The sequence below is a fragment of the Taeniopygia guttata genome, chromosome 21 (assembly GCF_048771995.1).
Source record: "Taeniopygia guttata chromosome 21, bTaeGut7.mat, whole genome shotgun sequence".
Lineage (NCBI taxonomy): Eukaryota > Metazoa > Chordata > Aves > Passeriformes > Estrildidae > Taeniopygia > Taeniopygia guttata.
Genome location: NC_133046.1, coordinates 5236749 through 5257730, shown reverse-complemented (window position 1 = coordinate 5257730; position 20982 = coordinate 5236749). Strand labels below are relative to the sequence as shown.

General features: G+C 62.7%; 1 protein-coding gene across 8 annotated transcripts in view; it reads right to left on the bottom strand.

Moving 5' to 3' along the window:
- HSPG2 (heparan sulfate proteoglycan 2) overlaps nucleotides 1-20982 on the bottom strand; it is a 41948-nt gene that overhangs the window by 721 nt on the left and 20245 nt on the right. For 2 of the 8 annotated variants that reach the window (XM_072917299.1, XM_072917300.1), the window contains 56 exons: nucleotides 20768-20881; nucleotides 20552-20679; nucleotides 20385-20471; nucleotides 19176-19402; nucleotides 18993-19103; nucleotides 18813-18913; nucleotides 18337-18517; nucleotides 17796-17855; nucleotides 17492-17614; nucleotides 17265-17405; nucleotides 16243-16385; nucleotides 16023-16158; nucleotides 15789-15934; nucleotides 15568-15706; nucleotides 15335-15489; nucleotides 15102-15240; nucleotides 14821-14972; nucleotides 14301-14439; nucleotides 14039-14196; nucleotides 13509-13647; nucleotides 13274-13425; nucleotides 13040-13178; nucleotides 12808-12959; nucleotides 12585-12723; nucleotides 12351-12502; nucleotides 12129-12267; nucleotides 11895-12046; nucleotides 11678-11816; nucleotides 11444-11587; nucleotides 11235-11369; nucleotides 10586-10767; nucleotides 10320-10512; nucleotides 10055-10234; nucleotides 8245-8505; nucleotides 7832-8027; nucleotides 7645-7742; nucleotides 6883-7149; nucleotides 6696-6808; nucleotides 6472-6619; nucleotides 6273-6389; nucleotides 5940-6024; nucleotides 5711-5855; nucleotides 5539-5638; nucleotides 5346-5455; nucleotides 5163-5271; nucleotides 4985-5083; nucleotides 3906-4127; nucleotides 3402-3634; nucleotides 2940-3042; nucleotides 2050-2184; nucleotides 1464-1517; nucleotides 1290-1365; nucleotides 1072-1150; nucleotides 904-974; nucleotides 709-792; nucleotides 536-639 (listed from right to left, as the gene is read on the bottom strand). In XM_072917299.1, coding sequence (XP_072773400.1) covers nucleotides 536-639; nucleotides 709-792; nucleotides 904-974; nucleotides 1072-1150; nucleotides 1290-1365; nucleotides 1464-1517; nucleotides 2050-2184; nucleotides 2940-3042; nucleotides 3402-3634; nucleotides 3906-4127; nucleotides 4985-5083; nucleotides 5163-5271; nucleotides 5346-5455; nucleotides 5539-5638; nucleotides 5711-5855; nucleotides 5940-6024; nucleotides 6273-6389; nucleotides 6472-6619; nucleotides 6696-6808; nucleotides 6883-7149; nucleotides 7645-7742; nucleotides 7832-8027; nucleotides 8245-8505; nucleotides 10055-10234; nucleotides 10320-10512; nucleotides 10586-10767; nucleotides 11235-11369; nucleotides 11444-11587; nucleotides 11678-11816; nucleotides 11895-12046; nucleotides 12129-12267; nucleotides 12351-12502; nucleotides 12585-12723; nucleotides 12808-12959; nucleotides 13040-13178; nucleotides 13274-13425; nucleotides 13509-13647; nucleotides 14039-14196; nucleotides 14301-14439; nucleotides 14821-14972; nucleotides 15102-15240; nucleotides 15335-15489; nucleotides 15568-15706; nucleotides 15789-15934; nucleotides 16023-16158; nucleotides 16243-16385; nucleotides 17265-17405; nucleotides 17492-17614; nucleotides 17796-17855; nucleotides 18337-18517; nucleotides 18813-18913; nucleotides 18993-19103; nucleotides 19176-19402; nucleotides 20385-20471; nucleotides 20552-20679; nucleotides 20768-20881 — 7726 coding nt within the window. The remainder of the gene's footprint in view (nucleotides 1-535; nucleotides 640-708; nucleotides 793-903; nucleotides 975-1071; nucleotides 1151-1289; nucleotides 1366-1463; nucleotides 1518-2049; nucleotides 2185-2939; nucleotides 3043-3401; nucleotides 3635-3905; nucleotides 4128-4984; nucleotides 5084-5162; nucleotides 5272-5345; nucleotides 5456-5538; nucleotides 5639-5710; nucleotides 5856-5939; nucleotides 6025-6272; nucleotides 6390-6471; nucleotides 6620-6695; nucleotides 6809-6882; nucleotides 7150-7644; nucleotides 7743-7831; nucleotides 8028-8244; nucleotides 8506-10054; nucleotides 10235-10319; nucleotides 10513-10585; nucleotides 10768-11234; nucleotides 11370-11443; nucleotides 11588-11677; nucleotides 11817-11894; nucleotides 12047-12128; nucleotides 12268-12350; nucleotides 12503-12584; nucleotides 12724-12807; nucleotides 12960-13039; nucleotides 13179-13273; nucleotides 13426-13508; nucleotides 13648-14038; nucleotides 14197-14300; nucleotides 14440-14820; nucleotides 14973-15101; nucleotides 15241-15334; nucleotides 15490-15567; nucleotides 15707-15788; nucleotides 15935-16022; nucleotides 16159-16242; nucleotides 16386-17264; nucleotides 17406-17491; nucleotides 17615-17795; nucleotides 17856-18336; nucleotides 18518-18812; nucleotides 18914-18992; nucleotides 19104-19175; nucleotides 19403-20384; nucleotides 20472-20551; nucleotides 20680-20767; nucleotides 20882-20982) is intronic. The other 6 variants (XM_072917301.1, XM_072917303.1, XM_072917304.1 and 3 more) reach the window with 6 other exon arrangements.

The following is a 20982-nucleotide window of genomic DNA, read 5'->3' as shown; positions in this document are numbered from 1 at the left end:
TGTCCATCCCATGTCCCATTCTGTGTCCCACCCCCTGTCCCACCCCGTGTCCATCTCATCCCATTCTGTGTCCCATATCCCACCCCATATTTGTGTCCCACCCCGTGTCCATCCCATGTCCCACCCCGTGTCCATCCCACGTCCCATTCTGTGTCCCATATCCGACCCCATATCTGTGTCCCACCCCATGCCCACCCCATGTCCCACCCCGTGTCCATCCCATGTCCCACCCCATGTCCATCTCATCCCATTCTGTGTCCCATATCCCATCCCATATCAGTGTCCCACCCCATGCCCATCCCATGTCCCACCCCATGTCCCATTCTGTGTCCCACCCCATGTCCATCCTGTGTCCCACCCCATGTCCATCCCATGCCTCACCCCATGTATCCCACATCCACCCCGTGTCCGTTCCACGTCCATCCCACATCCACCCCGTGTCCATTTGTGTCCCAGCCCGTGCCCCCGTGTCCCCCCGTGCCCCCCGTGCCCCCCGTGCCCCCCGTGTCCCCCCGTGTCCCAGGTCCCACCGTACCCACGTAGACGCTGCCCTCGGTGTTTGCCATGACGTTGGATCCGGGTGATTCCCCGCTCACCGGCTCCTCTCCATCCACCTGGAGCTGCCCACGCCGGCCCTCCCTGTGGGGCACTGTCAGCACCCGCACCCCACCCCACCCCACCCCACCCTCCACCCAGCCCCTCACCCACCTTGTCACTGTCACCCGGTGCCACTCGCCGTCATTGACGGGGTCTTCGGAGGTGATGGTGGCCTCGCCACTGCCCAGCTGGTAGCTGTGGGGGGGGGCACGGTGTCACCCTGCAGGGCACCTCAGGGGGCACCTTGTGGGCTCAGGGGACCCCCGGTGCCACACGTCACGCCAGGGGACCCCGGTCCCCCCTCACCTGAACACCAGGTGCCCATCCTTCAAGCCGAGGCCAAGGAAATCTTTGGCTTTGCCGCCCTCGCCGGGCTCCTGCGGGCGCAGCGGGGGGTGAGCAGGGGGCACCCGGACCCCCAGCCCGAGGGGGTCCCACAGCCGGTGCCCCCGGTGCCCCTGTCCCCTGTCTCACCGCGCCGTGCCACAGCAGCAGCCCCTGGGCGCTGCGCGTCCGCAGCTCCAGCTCGATGGTCTCGGGAGCCTCGGGGGGGCTGCCGGGGGAGGGGGTGATGGGGGGCAGCACCCAAAAAGGGGGTGATGCCATGGGGGGAGTGCAGCACCCCAAAAATGGACGGGGTGCAAGGGGGGGGTGGGATGCAGCACCCGCTTGGGGTGTCCCGTGTCACTCACCCACGAGGGAAGAGGTGCCCGGGAAGGGCCAGGTAGGATCCGTCCTGGAACGCGGCGCTGAACTGGCCGGGGGCGTCTGGGGGAAGATGGGGAGTCAGGGGGGGATGGGAGGAGGGGACCCCACCCCCTCCTGCATTTTGGGGGGAAAAAGGGGAAATGGGTGCAGGGACCCACCGCCACCCCCGCTGCCCTCCTGCCAGTCCTGCTCCAGCTCTGCCAGTGCTGAGCCTGCGGGAGAAGAGGGGGTAAAGGGGGGACATGTATCCCCCTGGTGTCCCCACTTGTCCCCCCACCATGTCCCCGGGTGTCTCCAGTAGTTCCAGGTATCTCCAAGTATTCCCCAAGTGTATATCCTCAACAGCGTCCCCAGGTGTCCCCCATGTCCCCAGGTGGCTTCACTTATTCCCAGGTATTCCCAAGTATTCCCCAAGTGCCTGTCCCTGCCGTGTACCCAGGTGTCCCCCTGTGTCCCCAGTCAGTCCTCAATGGTCTCCAGGTATCCCCAGGTGTTCCCCCCATGTCCCCAGGTGTCTCCAAATGTTGTCATGTGTTCCCAGGTGTGCGTGTCCCTTGTGTCCCTGCGTGTCCCCGTGTCTTTCCTTTTTCTTCCAGTGACCTGAGATTTCCCTCTGTGTCTCCAAGTGTCCCCAGGTGTCCCCCCCTGCCCCTCCATGTGTTCCCCCTCACTGTGCCGGCAGTGTCCCTGCCTGCTCCCTGTGTCCCCAAGGTGTGCCCCCATGTCCCTGTGCTGTCCCCTCACGGTGCTGGCAGCGGGCCCCGCCGTATCCAGGGGGGCAGCGGCAGGAGCCACGGACACAGGAGCCACCGTGCAGGCAGGGCTGGGAGGGGTGACAGCCCTCGGCCTCCTCCTCCTCCTCGTCCTCGCAGCGTGGGCCTGGGGACAGCGGGACACGGTCACTGCGGGTGACGGGTCAGTGTGCACGGCACGCACAGGCACACGTGGGGCACAGGTGTGTGCATGGCACAGGTGTGAACTGTGTGTGCATAGCACGCACACACACACAATGCACACACAACGCACACACATACACAGGTGCAGTGCACACCTGCAGGAATGCACATGCAGCACACATGCAGTGCGCGCACACCTGCAGCACACACACAGCAATGCACAGGCAGCGCACACATGCATAGACATGTGCATCACACACACAGCAATTCACACACACTGCACACATGCATACATGCGTGCAGCACACATGCAGCAATGCACACGCTCTGCACACACGCATACACACAGGCAGCAATTCACACATACTGCACACACGCAACTGCACACACGCAGCAATGCACACGCACTGCGCACACACACACGTGCAGCACACATGCAGCAATGCACACACACTGCACACATGCATACACACATGCAGCAATGCACACGCAGTGCACACACACACACACACACACATGCAGCACACACATGCAGCAATGCACATGCACTGCACACACCCATACACACACACATGCAGCAATGCACATGCACTGCACACACACACATGCATACACACATGCAGCAATGCACACACACTGCACACACACACACACACACACGTGCAGCACATGCAATAACGCACACTCACTGCACACACGCGTGCAAACGCCCCATCCCAGCCCCGTCCCCGCTCTCACCGCGGGTCCCCGGCCGGCACGGGGCGCGGTGGCCGCAGGGCCGCACTCCCCGGCTGCGCAGGAAGCGCTCCCGCAGCTCCAGGCGCTTCCCGCTGACGGACACCTGCGGGGACACTGCCCACTGTCACCGCCCTGCCACCGGGGTCACTGGGACACGGGGACGCCAGGGAGGGACACCTCTCCAATGAGGGGACATCAACAAGGGGACACCAAGACGAGGTGTAGCCAACCCAGTGAGGGAACCCCCCCAACAACGGGGTCACCTCCTAACCACGGGGACACCATCAACAGGGTCATTTTCCCCAGGGGACACCAAGAGGGGTCATCCCCCCAACGAGGGGACATCAGTGGGGTCACCTCCCTCCTCACCAAAAGGATCCCATTCCCAGTATGGGGGAATCCCCTCCCCACCCGAGGGGGCTCACCTGCCCTCCAAGGGGACACAAAGGGGGTCTCACTCACCTCTCCGATGCAGCCGCGGAAGGAGGCGTTGGTGGGGGGGCGCAGGGGGGGCTCGGTGCCCCCCAGGTACAGGGGGCTGCGCAGGTTCAGCCCCTGGCTCTTGCCGGGTGAGGAGCGTTTCACCGGGGCACCATCGTCCACCACCAGTGTCCCATCCTTGTGCACCCGTTCAGCTGTCACCCAGTGCCACTGGCCCAGGGCCACTGGCTCTGCGCTCCGCAGCACTGCCGGGCCTGTGGGGACAGGGGGTGGTGTTATGGGGGGCACTGAGGGACGAGCAGGGATACTCACGGACCTGAGATGTGCCATGGGTGATGCTTGAGGACAAGAGTGACACCCAAGGACCCCAAGTGACTCCCAAGGATCCCAGTGACATTTGGGGACCCCACTGTGGCTCAGGGACCCCTTTCATGGCAGTGCACCCTGGTAATGCTGTGTCGCTCCCTTACTCCCACGGTCCCCGGTGCCACCTGCCCACAGTGCCCCCTGCCCTGTGCCACCCACCTGAGCCCAGCTCGTAGCGGAACTCGAGGTGGCCACCGATCATGGCCAAGGCCACGTAGTCCTCGACAGGGGCGGCTTTGCCGGCACTGAAGAGCAGGAGTCCGTCGGGCGCCAGCGGCAGGAACTCAACCTCCAGCCGCAGCTCATGGTGCACGTTGGTGAGGGGCGGGTACGAGACGAAGGCTCCCTCCTCATCGAACGATGGCACGTTCACCACCTCACCTGCACATCCCAGTCAGTGCCCAGTGTGGGACCCCACCAGCTCAGGGTGGGACCTCCAGCTCCATCTTCAGAGCAACATCCATCCACAGCCTTCATCCCCAAGGTGGGACAACCATCCATCCAATCCATCCATCCATCCATCCATCCATCCATCCATCCATCCATCCATCCATCATCCATCCATCCATCCATCCATCCATCCATCCATCCATCCATCCACCCATCCATCCATCCACGTATCCATCCATCCATCCATCCATCCATCCATCCATCCATCCATGCATCCATCCATCCATCCATCCATCCATCCATCCATCCATCCATCCATCCATCATCCATCCATCCATCCATCCATCCATCCATGCATCCATCCATCCATGTATCCATCCATCCATCCATCCATCCATCATCCATCCATCCATCCATCCATCCATCCATCCATCCATCCATCCATCCATCATCCATCCCCAGCCTTCATCCTCATGATGGGACCCCATCATCCATCCCCAGCCTCTATCCCCAACCTCCAACCCCCAGTGGGGCCCAATGTCCAACCCCATGGTGAGACCCAACCTACATCCCCAGGACGGGACACCAGCCTCCATCCCCATGGTGCCCATCTTTCCAGGCTGGTCTTTACCTCTTGCCAGTGTCCCCAGGGTGGTACCCAACCCCACCCCATCCCCATCCCCATGTCACCAGGGTGGTCCCAGCCACGTCCCCATCTCCATGGAGCGGTCCCCAATCCTACATCCACTTCACCAGGGCGGTCCCAGCCGTGTCCCCATTTCCCTGGGTGGTCCCCACCCCATCCCCATGCCCCAGGATGGTGCCAGCTGTGTCCCTGTGTCTCTCACCCTCGGTGCACCTCTCCCCAGTCTTGCCCAGGTGGCAGCGGCAGGTGTAGCCCTGCCCATCCGGCCTGTTGACGCAGGTGGCATCAGGCCCACATGCCTCTGTGGGGCGGGAAGCCATGAGCACCCATCCTGAAGGGACATGGGATGATGTCCCCATGGAGGGAGTGGCGTCACCTACCCGGGTGACAGTGCAAAGCCTGCGAGTACTCGCAGTTGCTGCCAGTGAAGCCGTGGGGACATCGGCAGACGTAGGTGCCACTCTCGTCGTCCTGGCACACGCCGCCGTTCTGGGTGAGGGGTGACACGGGTGTCAGCAGTGGGCAGGGATGAGTGGGCATCACCTCCTCCCCTCCATCCTCACCTGGCACGGCCGGTCCTGGCAGGTGGGACAATTGGTGACACCGTGTGCCTGCAGGTCCATGTCTCCAAAGGCCACCTCTTCCCCTTGGATGCGGAGCTGGCGCACGCAGCCTGTGGGGTGGTGGAGATGGGCAGAACTGTCACATGATGCCCACATCCCCTCACCCCTGTGCCCCCCAAAACCCCTCACTCACCCATGAAACCCCGGCTGAGCCCCGTCTTTGCCACAGCGCCGATGTCGGGGTACCCCCCCAGGTACAGCTCCTCGTTCAGATCCAGCCCTTGGAACTTCCCCTGCGGGCACACGAGGGTGGGCACCGGCTCCAGCGCCCTGAGCCCGCCGCACAGCCCACCCCAAGGTGTTACCTGGGAGGTGCCATTCACAGCGGGGTGCCCGTCGAGGCCCAGCGAGCCCCAGGTGAGGTTGCGGAGCAGCCGCACGGTGTGGTACTCGCCCAGCCGCAGCGCTGTGGGGTGACGGATGGTGGCCATGCCCGAACCAGCATCAAACCTGGGTTTTTGGAGGTACAAGGGGTGTGGGTGCGTGCTGGCACCCATCTCCCACCTCTCCCATACACCCACTCATAGGTCTCACCTAAATTCGGGGCGTCCACCCACCAGCCCGAAGGAGATGAAGTCGGCACCGCTGTTTTTCCGCTGCCCATTGTACAGGAGAAGCCCTGAGGGGTGTCAGAGGATCAGATGGGATGGTTCCCATCCTGAGATGGGGGACACATCCTAGGGGACCTCAAAATCCTCCCAGAATGGAGGAGAAATCCCCCATAAACTGGAGGTCTCAGATGAATAGAGATAAAGTAGGGCAAGTGGAGCATGAAGGGAGGGGAGGATGAAGGTAGGGAAGGGAGGGGGAAATGATGGAAGGGACACGAAGTGGGACACAGAGGACAATTGGGGCACACAGACTCACCATCAGCAGCATCTGGTCGGAAGGTGATGAGGATCTCAAACCTCTTGTAGGCGTCCTTGATGGTGGGCAGGGGGAGGAAGGAGCGGGGCGACTGCCCAAAATAGGGGACCACATGTTCTGCAGGGATGGGAGGGTAAGGAGGAGCAGGGCACACCACCCCCATCCCATCCATCCATCTGTTCCCTCTGTCTGTCCTCACCTTGGACCTTCAGCACGTAGTACGCTGTCTGCTGGCCCCGGTGGTTGGCGGCCACGCAGGTGTAGACACCGGCGTCCTCAGGGCGCACGGCCGGCAGCGTCAGCACGTTCCCCTGCACCCTGGCACCCGCCGGCAGCTCTCCCTCCAGCTGTGGCACAGCAGAGCGGGGTCAGCCCCCACAGGCAGCCCCCACATCCCCTGCCACCCCCACCCCTCCATTGTACCTTGCTCCAGGTGATCTCTGGCACTGGGAAGCCAGATGCCAAGCACGGCAAAACAGCTGCTGATCCGAGGGACACCTCCTTCACCTCCGGCTGCCCGGCGATTTGAGGAGCGGCTGGGGACGCACGGAGGTGTCACCAGCCTGCAGTGACACCGTGTGCATCCCCACCGCTGTGTCCCCGTGCTCACCTTGCACGTGGAGGATGACGTGGGACTGGACGGTGCCCACGGCGTTGGTGGCGGTGCAGCGATACTGGCCGGCGTCAGCCCGCTCCACCTGCTCGATGGTGAGGGTGCCGGCGCGGACCAGCACCCCGGGGCGGATGCGGCCCCCCACTTTGCTCCAGGTGACGTGGGGACGGGGTTCCCCCAAGCCCAGACACTCCAACTCCACGGTTGTCCCTGCCAGCACTGTCTGCACTGCGGTCCGGATGTTGATCAGGGCCCTGGGGAGAGCTGGGGGGACAGTGGGGACTTGGGGTGAACCCCTGGCACAGGGAGGCATTGCAGTCTGGCACTGGAGTGGGAGATAGGGAGAAACGGGGTTCCTGAGGGGATGTGGGACAATTATGGTGGCTGTAGAAAGGAGGAGAGGTCAGAGGTGTTGGGAGTCCTCGTGAGCATGGTGAGGCTTGGGGACTACCAGGGTGGTCACGGGTGTGGGAAGAGACAGGGTGCACTGGGGTGTCCATGGGTGTGCAGAGAGACTGATTGTGTTGGGATGTCCACAGGCATGGGGAAGGGTGGGAGGTATTGGGGTGCCTGTAGGCTTGAGGAGAGATTTTGGGTCACCATGGGCACTGGGGACTATCAGAGTACCTGTGTGTGTAGGGAAATGGAAGGTGCTGGGGGTCCCTCAGTGTGGGGACATGGGGGTCCCGGGGCACCTTTGGTGGTGGGGAACAGGTCAGGGGGTGGACATGTCCCCTGGTGCTGGGGTGATGCTCCTACCCTGGACAGTGAGGGTGGCCCTGTCCTCCGCCTGTCCACCCGGGGCACTGGCCCGGCACACATACACGCCCTGCGCCCCCGACGCCAGCTCCGGCATCCTGCGGGGACACAGCCAGGGTGAGGGACCCCATGGGGGACAGCGTGGGGGTCCCACCTCCTGTGGGAGTCCCTGTGCCATGTTCCTTACCTCAGCACCCCATCCCGCACGCTGTGGGTGGGGGGCAGCTCCCCACCTTCCTTCAGCCACTCCACACGGGCACGGGGATCCCCGGAGACAGAGCAGGCGAACTCAGCAGTGCCACCCACCCCCTTGACGAGGCTCCCTGGTGTCACCCGCACCACCAAGGGACCACCAGCGACGTCCCCACCTTCACCAGCATCACCTGGAAGGGATGCAGAGCCCCAGTGGTAGCCAGGAACACCAGGATAAGCAGGGTGGGATGCAGAGCCCCAGCGGTACCCAACGGCAGCACCCAGGGGGATGTGGAGCCCCAGTAGGTCCCATCAGCACCGGGATCGCCTGGGCAGGAGGCAGAGCTCCGAGGGCACCCGGCAGCACTGCCACCACCCAACACAGAGCACCAACGGGGGTGGGCTCACCATGAACAGCCACGCGGGCGAAGGCCTCGGCGGTGCCGACGCGGTTGCTGACGAGGCAGCGGTAGGTGCCGGCGTCGGCGGGGGCCGCGGGGCTGAGGCGGAGGAGGCCGGCGCGGTGTGCCACGCGTGCCGAGAGGCTGCCGTTCACCTTGTCCCAGGTGTAGTGCAGCGGGGGCGTGCCGTGGGCCAGGCACTGCACCTGCAGCGCGTCACCCGCCCGCACCGCCACGTCCTCCGGGAGGATGGTGGCATAGGGAGGTGCTGTGGGATGGGAGCGGCTGTCAGCCATGGGCAAGGAGGGTGTCGGTGAGGGGTGTAGGGGGGGATGGAAATGGACATGTGTTGGGATGGATGAGAGTAGGATGGATTCATGGGCAAGGGGTGGATAGAGGAGTGAGAGGAGATGGAGATGGGGATGGCTAGGATGGCTGGGAGTGATGGATGAATCCACCAGGAAGGGATGGATGGACGGATGGATGGATGGATGGATGGATGATGGATGGGCAGATGGATGGATGGATGGATGAATGGATGGGTGGATGGATGGATGATGGATGGATGGGTGGATGGATGGATGGGTGGATGGATGATGGATGGATGATGGATGGATGATGGATGGGCAGATGGATGGATGGATGGATGGGTGGATGGATGATGGATGGGCAGATGGATGGATGGATGGATGAATGGATGGGTGGATGGATGGATGGATGGGCGGATGGATGGATGGATGGATGGGTGGATGGGTGGATGGGTGGATGGATGGATGGATGGATGGAGAGTCTGAGAGGAGATGGCAAGCTGGCTGCGTGCTGGGACGGATGAGATGGATGATGCACAAGGAAAAGATGGATGCAGGAGACAGGAAATACGGAGCTGGATGTGAGCTGGAAGGATTGAATGATGGATGAATGGACTAGAAAGGCACAGATGGATAAATTTGAGGGGAGATTGAGAAACAAGTGTATGCTGGGATGGATCACATGGATGGATGCACAAAGAAGAGATGGGCAGAAGAGTCAGGAGATGGATATGAACGGGGATGGTTGAGTGATGGGTGAATCCACAAGGAAGAGGTAGGTATGTGGGTGGGTGGGTGGATCAATGACTGGCAGAGTTTGAGAGCAGACGGTGAGTTGGGCATGTGCTGGGATGGATGAGATGGATGATGCACTAAGAAGGGATGGATGGAAGGGTGTGAGAGGAGATGGAGAGATGGGATGTGCTAAGATGAACAAGAGATGGGTGGATGCACAAGGATGAGATGCATGGAGGGGTGTGAGAGGAAACAGAGAGAGGAATGTTAGCTGGAGTGGGTGAGCAATGGATGAGTCCACCAGGAGGGCATGAGAGGAGATGGAGAGATGGACATGAGCTGTGATGGATGAGTGATGGGTGAATCCTCAAGGAAGAAAGGGATGTTAGAGATGTGCTGGGGATGAATGAGATGGATGGATCCATGATGAAAAGATGGAAGGAGAGATATAAACAGAGATAGAGAGATGGGCTTGAGCTGGGATGGATGAGCCATGGATGGATCCACGATGAATGGTTAGATGGGTGGATGAGAGAGCAGAAGTGGAGAGGGACATGCACAGGGATAGGACAAGCAGGTGGACACACCCATGGGAAGGGTTGGTGACAGAGCTTGAGAGGAGGAGAATGAGCGCTGCAGTGGAGTGAGGATGGTCTCATGAGGAAGGGCTGGATGTAAGGGTGGAGGTGGCCAGAGGAAGGACGGGTGATGGCCACAGAGGAGGTGGCAGCAGGAACACAGGGACACCCCAATCCCCTGTTGTCCCCTTCTTACTCTCTACATCGAGGGTGACAAAGACTTCGGTGGAACCAACGGGGCTGCTGGCGTTGCAGATGTACTGGCCCGAGTCCTGCTGCGCGGCACGAGGGATGACCAGGCTGCCGTTCACCACGCGGTGCTGCCAGGGCAGGGGTGCCCGCAGCTTCGACCACTCGATCCGGGGCACTGGGTCACCTACGACCACACCGTGCCCATCACCCTGGTGTCAGGTACTGCTCAGAACATCCCTTCTCCACCACTGCCCTCCAGGCTGCCCTACCTCTGGCCGTGCAGTGCAGTGTGGCGGTGTCCCCAGCCACCACGGTGACGGTGGACGGCGCGGTGACCTCGGGGGCCCCAGGGTGCTGCTGTGCTGACTCCACGCTGACATCCACCCGTGCCTGCGCCGAGCCCAGGGCACTGTGCGCCGTGCACACGTAGGTCCCGGCGTGCTCCGGCTTGGCTGGTGAGAGCTGGGGAGGACAGGGTGGGGATAAGCACCAGGCACTCCTGGGTGCCCCATGGCACCCCTGGGTGTCCCCTCACCTGCAGGATGGCCTGGCTGTCCATGTGCAGCAGTGTCTGGTGCTCCACCTTCTGCCTGGAGCCCAGCCGGCTCCAACGCACCAGCGGCCGTGGCTCGCCGCGGCCCAAGCACTCCAGGCTCAGGGATTTGCCCTCCTTCACTGTCACAGGGCCTGGTGGCATCACGGACACTGTGGGGGCACCTGGAGAAGGAGGAGGGCATTGTGGTGGGGATTAGGACACCACCATGAAGGGCAGCTGGAAGGTGTCTGGCCATATGGGCACCCATCACCCTGGGAGCATTGGGAGCATGGGAGGAATTAAGCATGAGTGTGGGGATGGGGACACAACATCTCAGGAGATTCTGAAGCCCATGGAGGACATCTGCAACTGGGATGGGGACATCACAACTCCTAGGGCCCCTGGAAGGACACCAGCATGGGGACATGGGCACCATCACTCCAGGAGCACCTGAAGCATGGAAGGGAGATGGGGATAGGGACACCATCACCCCAGTGCTATCTGGATGAGATAGAGAACACCAGCATGGTAACAGGAAGACCACCCTGAGGGGACCTGGAGCACATGTAGGACACGGGGATGGGGACACATGTGCCCTGAGGACACCTGGAGCAGATGGAGGGACAGGTTCACCATGGCCACCTCGTACCTTGCACCACGAGGTTGACGACGCTGCTGGCGACGCCGAAGCGGTTGGAGGCCACGCAGTGGTAGGCGCCCTGGTTGCTCACGTGGGCACCGGTGATGGAGATGACCGAGCCATTGGCACTGATCTTCACATTGTCTGGGCAAGGAGAAGCCATCAGCACCAGGGCCACCCTGGGGACCATGCCAGAACCACTCTGGGGACTGCCATACCTTGGAAGTGTTGGCCAGGCCCCATACGCCAAGTGATGTTGACAGGCCGGGCGCCATCGTGGACGCGGCACTTGAAGGTGGCATCTTCACCTGGTGCCACCGCCATGCTGTGCGGGTCGATGGAGATGATGGGGCTCTGCAAACCTGCGGGGACAAAGGCACAGAGAGGCCATGAGGTCACTCACATCAGCCATCTCCTCTCAGCATCCTCCCTCACCCTGCTGCCGCACTCACGGTAGCTGGAGCTGTCACGGGAGGTGACAGTGACAGAGACAATGGCCTCGCGGGAGGCGCTGCCCGTGTCAGCCCGGCACACGTACTCTCCTGAATCGGCCACCGAGAGCTGCGACAGCCGCAGCCGGGACCCCGAAATCTGGGGACATAAGGTGGTGGCATCACCCAGCCAAGCAAAGCAACCACCGTCCCCCACCCCACCAGTGTCCCAAGCTACCTGGTGCTTGGCTGGGAGGGCCCCACCGCGCTTGTACCAGGTGATGGTGGCCTGTCCCTGGCCGGCCACCACGCAGTCCAGGTCCAGAGTCTGTCCCTCGGTGACAGAGGACGCCGAGGACTCAATGCGGATGGGTGGCGTGATGCTGGCGGCTGCATGGGCAGGGTTGAGGGTGAATGGCCCCAGTGGTCCCTGAGACCAGTAGGAACCTGTCTCCTGGAGGGTGGCACTCACAGTGGGGTGGGTTGTCTCCGTCATCGATGGTGACGATGAGGGACGTCTCCTGCGTGATGCCGCCTGATGTCACCCGGCACACGTACTCCCCCGAATCGGCTGCTGTCACCTGGGGGATGCGCAGGCGAGTGCCTGACACCTGGAGGGAACAGTTAGGGGACAAGTCAGCACCATAGAGCAGGGGAAGGGACCAATTCAGAGTGACTCTCCCCTGTCCCCTACCTGGTGGCCAACAGGCAGGGAGCCACCACGCTTGTACCACGTCACGGTGGTGGGGCCGGACCCTGCCACCACGCAGTTGAGGTCCAGGGTCTGTCCCTCAGCGATGGCCGAGGACAAGGACTCGATGCGGAGGGGCTGGGAGATGCCAGAGGCTGAGAGAGGACAGGGAAAGGGAACGTTTATCACCAAGGTGACACCCGACTGTCCCCGAGCGCTGCCCGCTCTCACACTCACTGTAATAGCTGTCGGCACTGCTGGGCACTGTGACGATGACAGATGCCTCCTGGGTGACAGTCCCCAGGGTCACCCGGCACACGTACTCCCCTGAATCGGCCACTGCCACTTGGGCAAGGCGCAGGCGGGTCCCTGCCACCTGGGGACGTGACAAGTTGGGGACACATCAGTACCTGATGTGGGTTGTGGCCTGCAGGGCAAAGCCACCTCCCCGATGTCCCACCTGGCTGTTTGGTGGCAGAGCCCCCCCGCGCCGGTACCAGGTGACTTGGGGATGACCCTGTCCTGCCACCATGCAGTTGAGATCCAGCGTCTGTCCCTCGGTAACAGCAGCGGAGGAGGTCTCGATCCTCACTGGTGGCGTGACACCAACGGCTGGGGGTGGCAGTAGGGTCCATGGGGTCACCACGGTGTCCTCACCATGTCCCTATGTCACCTCTCACCCATCTCAGTACCATAAGAGGAGCCAACGCCAGTCTGGATGGTGACGATGAGGGATGTCTCATGTGTGACACTGCCTGATGTCACCCGGCACACGTACTCCCCTGAATCAGCTGCTGTCACCTGGGGGATGCGCAGGCGGGTGCCCGACACCTGGAGAGGTGACACATGTGAGAATGGAGATATAAACCCCTCAACACCACCAAAAATCCCTTTTCCATCCCAAAACACTCCTCAGTGTCCCCCACCTGGTGCTTGGCTGGGAGGGACCCCCCGCGCTTGTACCAGGTGATGGTGGCCTGTCCCTGCCCGGCCACGATGCAGTTGAGGTCCAGGGTCTGTCCCTCAGCCACGGAGGAGGATGAGGACTCGATGCGCACCGGAGGGGTGACACCAGCGGCTGGAGACAGAGACAGGAGGGTCACCCCAAAGACTGCAGCACTGTCCCCTAGTCCTCAGTCATCTCCTCCTGTCCCCACTCACGGTAGGTGCTGGCACTGCTGGGCTGGATGGTCACCACGATGGAGATCTCCTTGGTGGTGGCCCCGCTGGTCACCCGGCACACGTACTCGCCCGAGTCGGCCGCTGTCACCTGCAGCAGCCGCAGCCGGGAGCCGGACACCTGTGGGGAGGGGCACGGGGGTCACAGGGACCATCAGCTGTGGCAAGGGGTCATCTGGGATTGCACAAGGCCACTTGAGCTTGTACAGGGCCACTTTGGGCTTGAACAGGCCACCTGCACTTATACAGGGTCATTTGGGCTTCCTTGTGGTCACTTGCTCTTCCATGGGGTCATTTAGGCTTCCACAGTCACGGGGCCATCTGGGCCTGCCCAGGATCAGCCAGCCTTGCATGGGGTCCCCAGGACTTGCACGGGGTCCCCAGGACTTGCATGGGGTCCCCAGGACTTGGATGGGGTCCCCAGGACTTGCATGGGCCACCTGGTCTTGCCCAGAGCTGCATGTCATCCCTATCTTCCCCCTTTGGTGACATCCCCCCTCCGTGTCCCCTACCTGGTGCTTGGCTGGGAGGGTCCCCCCACGCTTGTACCAGGTGACAGTGGCCTGTGCAGGGCTGGCAATGACACAGTTCAGGTCCAGGGTCTGTCCCTCAGTCACGGGGGATGACAGGGACGAGGACTCGATGCGCAGTGGGGTGTTGCTGCCTGGGGCTGGGGACCAAGATGGGTTAGAGACTGTGACCACCACTGTGTGTGTGACCCGCCCAGGGTCACCCCCCAGTGGGAAACCTCCCGTGTTCTCTGTCCCCACTCACAGTAGGCACTGGCACTGCTGGGCTGGATGGTCACCATGATGGAGGTTTCCTTGGTGGTGGCCCCGCTGGTCACCCGGCACACGTACTCGCCCGAGTCGGCCGCTGTCACCTGCAGCAGCCGCAGCCGGGAGCCAGACACCTGTGGGGAGGGACATGGGGGCTACTGGGGACATTTGGGCTTCCATGGGGCCATGTGGACTCGAATGGGACCACCAGGGCTTAGATGGGGCACCTAACCTTTCACGGACTTACATGAACTATGTGGACTTCCATAGGTCACCTAATTTTTCATGGCCCACCAGGGCTTGCATGGGGTTTCCTGGTCTTGTATGGGGTCACCTGGCCTTATAGGGGCCACCTGAGCTTCCATGAGACCATCTGCACAGGTCACCTAGGCTTGCCCAGGGCCAGCTGGCCTTGCATGGGCCAACAGGATTTGGATGGGCCACCTAGGCTTCCCCAGAGCTGTTGGTCACCTCCATCCACCCCCTTTGGTGACATCCCCTCTCTGTGTCCCTACCTGGTGCTTGGCTGGGAGGGTTCCCCCACGCTTGTACCAGGTGACAGTGGCCTGTGTGGGGCTGGCAATGACACAGTTCAGGTCCAGGGTCTGTCCCTCGACCACGGCAGAGGACGGAGAGTCGATGCGCAGGGGAGTCGTGTTGCCCGGGGCTGGGGACCGAGACAGGAGGGTGACACCAGTGACCACAGCAGGACCTCGCCAGTATGGGCACTGAGCCACGGCTGTGACACGTGAGGACTCCCCGCTGGCACTGCCACCCACGCCCTGTCCCCACTCACAGTAGGCCCCAGCACTGCTGGGCTGGATGGTCACCATGACCGCGCTCTCCTTGGTGGTGGCCCCGCTGGTCACCCGGCACACGTACTCGCCCGAGTCGGCCGTTGTCACCTGCAGCAGCCGCAGCTGGGAGCCAGACACCTGCGGGGAGGGGACACACGGGCCACCAGGGCTTGCACAGGGCTGTGCATCCACCCCAGCCACCCTTTGCAGCATCACCCCCTGCATCCCCTACCTGGTGCTTGGCTGGGAGGGACCCCCCGCGCTTGTACCAGGTGACAGTGGCCTGTCCCTGCCCGGCCACGATGCAGTTGAGGTCCAGGGTCTGTCCCTCGGCCACGGTGGATGAGGATGCCTCGATCCGGACGGGGACACCTGAAGCTGGTGGTCCTGCAGGGGAGGACAGAGCAGCTGTGACCGTCTGTTGGAACCAGCTGCTCCTTCCAGTGCTGCTGAGCCCCGTCTCACCATAGGATGAGCCTGACGCGGCCACGACGGTGACAATGACAGATGCCTCTCGGACAGCGGTCCCCAAACTTGCCCGGCACACGTACTCCCCTGAATCAGCTGCCGTGACGTGGGGGACACGGAGCCGGGACCCTGAGACCTGCGGTTGGGGACATGCTTTGGTGTCACACAGCAGGGGACGGGGCAGCGGTTGGGGTGCTGCCCACCCTGCTGTGCCCTACCTGGTGGCCAGCGGGCAGGGAGCCCCCACGCTTGTACCACACCACGGTGGCAGAGCTGGGGCCTGCCACCACGCAGTCCAGGTCCAGGGTCTGTCCCTCGGTGACAGATGGGGACGAGGACTCGATGCGGACAGGCGGCGCCACCGCTGTGGGGGGCAAAAGGGGTGACATGGGTGGGTTGTAGCCCCCCAGAATCCATCCCCAAACACCACTGGTGTCCCCCACCCTCCTCACCTGGCACCACGGCCACCTCAATAGCGGCACGGGCCGTGCCAGCGGCGCTGGTGCCCACGCAGAGGTAGATGCCACCATCAGCCGCTGTCACAGCAGGGATGACGAGCGTGGCAATGTCACCGTGCTCAGCGCGGGACTGTGGCACAAGGGTGGGTGTCAGTGGCACCTGTGGTGCACCCACACCCCCTGGAGCACCCACGGGTGCCAGCAGCCTGCTCACCTGCGGCGGCAGAGTGCCCCCCTGCTTCTCCCAGGTGATGGTGGCGGTGGGAGACCCCGAGACGCGGCAGTAGAGCCGCACCGTGGAGCCCTCCTGCACCTCCGTCCGCTCCGGGCTCACCTGCACCTGGGGGGTGCCTGCGCCTGCGGGGACGGGATCAGGGCGGTGCTGGGGGCAGTGGCGGGATGGGGACAATGGGGTGACATGAGCGGTGCAGATGATGAGGGTGGAGGGCACCAGGGGACGATGGTGGTGATGGGGTTATGAGGGACGATGAGAGTGATGGAGATGATGAGGATGATAAGGGTGGTGGGAACAATGGAATGATGGGGACAAGAGAGACTATGGGGGTGTTGGGGGCAATGGGGACAATGGGGTGGATAGAGATGATGGAGATGATGCAGATGATGGAGATGATAAGGGTGATGGAAAGAGTGGAATGATGAGGGACGATGGGATGATGGAGCTGAGGAGACAACCGGGGATGAAGGGGAAGAAGAGAACAGTGGGGACAATGAGAGTGACAGGGATGGTGGGGACAATGAAGGGTGTGAATGAGAGGTGACAGAGACAACGGTGGTGATGATGGGATGATGGGAGCAAAGGGGATGATGAGATGATAGGATGGTGGGGATGAGGGGGATGGACAATGGGAGGTGACAATGCAGACCATGAAGACAGTGGAGATGGACAACAGGGATGATGGGGAGTGACACAGATGATGGGTGATGATGGGAGCAAGAGAGGTGACAGGGCCAATGGGGACAATAGGGGTGATGTATGACAGCAGTGATGGGAATGATTGGGGTAATGGGGATGATGGAAAGGATGGGGATGGGGTGATGGGGACAATGGGGCGACGGGGACGATAGAGAAGATGGGGATGATGGAAAGGATGGGGATGGGGGTGATGGGGACAATGGGGCGACGGGGACGATAGAGAAGATGGGGATGATGGCAACAATGGGGTGACTGACAGTGAAGACAATGGAGATGAAAGGGACGATGGTGATGCCGCTCACCTTGCACACGGAGGAAGGCGCGTGCCGTGTGCTGCCCGGCGCTGCTCCGTGCCCGGCACTCGTAGTGCCCGGCGTCAGCGGGCTCCACCGCGGGGAAACGCAGCGTCCCGCCCTGAACCACGGCCTGCGGCGGCAGCGCACCTGCAGGGACATGGCCTGCCATCACCCCTGCTCCCTGTGTCCCCCCACCCGCTCCCAGTGTCCTCCCCGTCCCCAGGGGCACCTACCGAGCCACTCAAGGGTGGGCTGGGGGCTGCCGGTGCCCACGCAGCGGAACTCAGCCGGCTGCCCCGGTGCCACGCTCAGCTGGGCCGGCTCCACGGTGGCAGTGGGGGCGCTGGCGGTGCCAGCTGCAGTGAGACCCGGGAGGGTTTAGGGCTCGCCAGGCCCCCCCAGTGCTGTCCCCAGGCGGTGGGGCGGTGGGAAGCGGGGTGACGTGGCACAGCCAGCAGCGGGGTGCACGTGGAGCCCCGGCATGCAGCGGGTGGGGGGAGCATGCAAACCCCCAGGAACCCTCCCCTGGTGACTTACCCGGTCTGTGCCCCTCCATGAACTCAATGGGTCCGTAGAACATCTGAGTCTTTGAGGCAGCTGCAGAGGGGGTGGGTCTCAGGGGAGTGTGTTCACCACCCTGATGTGCAGGCACCAAACCTACCCATCACCTTGGCATCTAAGCACCAAAACAACCCACTGCCCCGGTGTCTGGGCACCAAGTGTCTGGGCATTCAGTGTCCCCATCACCCCGGCATCTGGGCACCATCACCACAGAGCCAGGGTGGTGAGTGTGCCCATCACCTGAAGGACTGGGCACCAAGTAAACCTATCACCCTGGTATCCAGGCATTGAATGTCTCCATCACCCCTCATCTGGGCATCGACCTCCAAACAGAAAGCGTGCCCATCAAACTCAGCACTGGGGGGCCAAGTGCGATCACTGCACGGTGCCTTGGCCCACCGCCCTCGTGTATGGGCAACCAACATGCCCATCACCCTGGTGCTGCCCATCACCCTGGTGCTGCCCATCACCCTGGTGCTGCCCATCACCATGGGGTGAGCCACAGTGTGGGGCTCACCCTGGACGTAGAGCGTGGCGGTGCCCTGGTCCATGTCCAGCATGTTGGAGCCGGTGCAGACGTAGACTCCGGCGTCCTGGGGCCGCACGCCGCGCAGCGTCAGGATCCCGTTGAAGTCCACGGCGCCCGCCGGCAGCGTCCCGTGGTTCTGCCGTGTCCACACCAGGGTGTAGGCAGGAGACTGGGGGGACAGAGGTGGGGAGGCCTGAGGCCACTGGGATGGGCCCAATGGGGGGCACATACCCAGCTGTGCACCCATGGGGGAGAGGTGGCACCCAGGGATGTCCCATAGAACTACAGAAGGACCCAAGGGGGTTGGGGGTCCATATGGGGCACAGCGGTTCCTGTGCTCTGGATGTCCCCATGAGTACATCCTTGGGTGTCCCTTTCCTCTCTAGGACCAGGTGGGCATCCAGGGGCATCTCCACACCCTTGATGTTCCTGCACACAGCCGTGCTGTGCCTCCTTCCCCTCACCTTGCTCTTGGCGGTGCAGACAAAGGTGACATCGGCACCGGGCTGCACCCGCTGCACCCGCTTCTCCTCCACAGTGACGGTGATGGGCTTGTCGGGGGTCTCTGCAACCACACAGAGAGGTGAGCCCCTCTCCTGCCTCCCCTCCGTGCACGTCCCCCCCTCTCAGTGACAACGACCTACCCGTGACGATGACCTCGGCACGGCTGGCGTTGCTGTGCCGGAGGTTGCGGCAGGAGCAGACGTAGACCCCGGCTTCAGAGGGCTGGATGCTGGGGAAGTGCAGCTCCTCACCTGGGGGGACACGCAGGTGTCACCCCACGCCTTGGGGACACCCCGATGTCCCCCCCAGGAGCCCCCCAGTACCTTGCCGGCGGCTCTGGGCGCCCTCGGGGAGGGGCTGCCCGTCCTCCCGCACCCAGTGGAAGTAGAGCGGGGGGTCCCCGGCGGCGTGGCAGCGCAGGGTGACGGCGCTGCCCTGCGGCACCGCGGTGCGCTGGGGGTGCACGCGCACGGCCAGCGCGGGCGGGGGTCCCGCGGGGACACAGCCCTGCCCCCGCACCGTGGGGTCACCCACGTACCCCGGGGCGCAGCTGCGGGGAGCAACGGGGGCGCGGCGTTTGTGGGGTGCGGGTGGGAGGAAGAGTTTTGGGGTGGGTGCTTTGGGGTGTGGATGGGGATGAGCGTTTTGGGGTACGCAGGGTGAGTATTTTGGGGTGAGCGCATCACGGTGAGTACATCAGGGTGAATATAGCAGGGTGGTGACTGCATCGAGGTGGGTATAAGAGTGGGCATTTTGGGGCATCTCCATTGGGGTGAGGCCATCAGGGTAGGTGCACAGTGTATTGGGGTGCTTATATCAGCACCGAGCCCTTTAGGATGCAAAATCTGGGGTGAGCTCATAAGGGTGAGTACATCAGGGTGGGTGTAGCCGAAAAATATTGGGGTGGCTCTGTTGGGGTGGGTGTATTAGGGTGGGTATACTGGGGAGCATTTTGGGGTGAGTCTGTAAGGGGCAGGCCATCAGGGTGGGTATAACGGGGTGCATAATTTAGGGTGAGCATATTGGGGTGCATATATCGGGGTGAGTATATAGATGGGGTGAGCATATTGGGGTGCATACGTCAGGGTGAGTATCCAGATGCTCTTTAGGATACATGTATTGGGGTGAACTCAAGATGCTCTTTAGGATACAGGTATTGGGGTGAACTCATAGGGGTGAGCACACTGGGCGGGTACATTGGGAGTACATTGGGGTGGGTACGTGTGGGTGGATAGATGGGAGTGAGCCCATCAGGGTATGTGAAGCTGAGGCAATGCAGATGGGTTTTGGGGAAATATAAGGGTGACTCAGTCAGGGTGGGGGTTTTGGGGTGGGTATATGGGGGTGAACCCATCAGGGCAGGCATAGCAGAGTGGGTATACAGGAGTGAGCCCACGGAGTGGGTTTTTGGAGGGGTATATTGGGGTTGGTTTTGGCGAGGGGTATATTGGGATGAGGTTTGGGGGTGGGTATTGGGGATGAGCCCACGGGGTGGGTTTTTGGGGCAGGTTTTGAGGTGCCAGCAGCCTCACCGCTCGCAGTACTGCCCAGTGTAGCCCGGCTCGCAGGCGGTGCAGCGGTACCCGCCGCCTCCCAGGCTCTCACAGGTCCTGGAAAACCTGTGGGGACAGAGCAAGGTGAGAGCACGTCCCCTCCCTGGCACCCCACCCAGCACCCCCAGCGCAGTGCGGGCACCCACTGGTTCTCGGGGAACGGGAGGGGACAGGCGCAGGGCTGGCAGTCCTCGGGGGTCCCGGCGGTGGCGTCCCCGTAGAAGCCGGGGGCGCACTGGTCACAGAAGTCCCCTGCCGTGTTGTGCGAGCATCCCTGGGAGATAGCGGGACACAAATTGGGGGTGTCAGCGCTGGGCTAAGGCCACAGCTCCCCCCAAAACGTCGGGAATGTGGGGCCTTACGGAGCAGGCGCCGCTCTCGGGGTGGCAGCTCTCGGAGTGGCCGTTGCACTCGCACAGCTCGCAGTGGCCCAGGTACAGCCCCCCGCCGGTGCGTGTGTACCCGGGGGCACAGTCCTGCGGGGAGGGACAGCGCTGGGACCCCCACAGCCCCAGCAAGGGGCTGGGCAGGGCTGAGGAGGGGCCTTGGGGGGCAGAGGGGTGATGAGGGTGCTGGG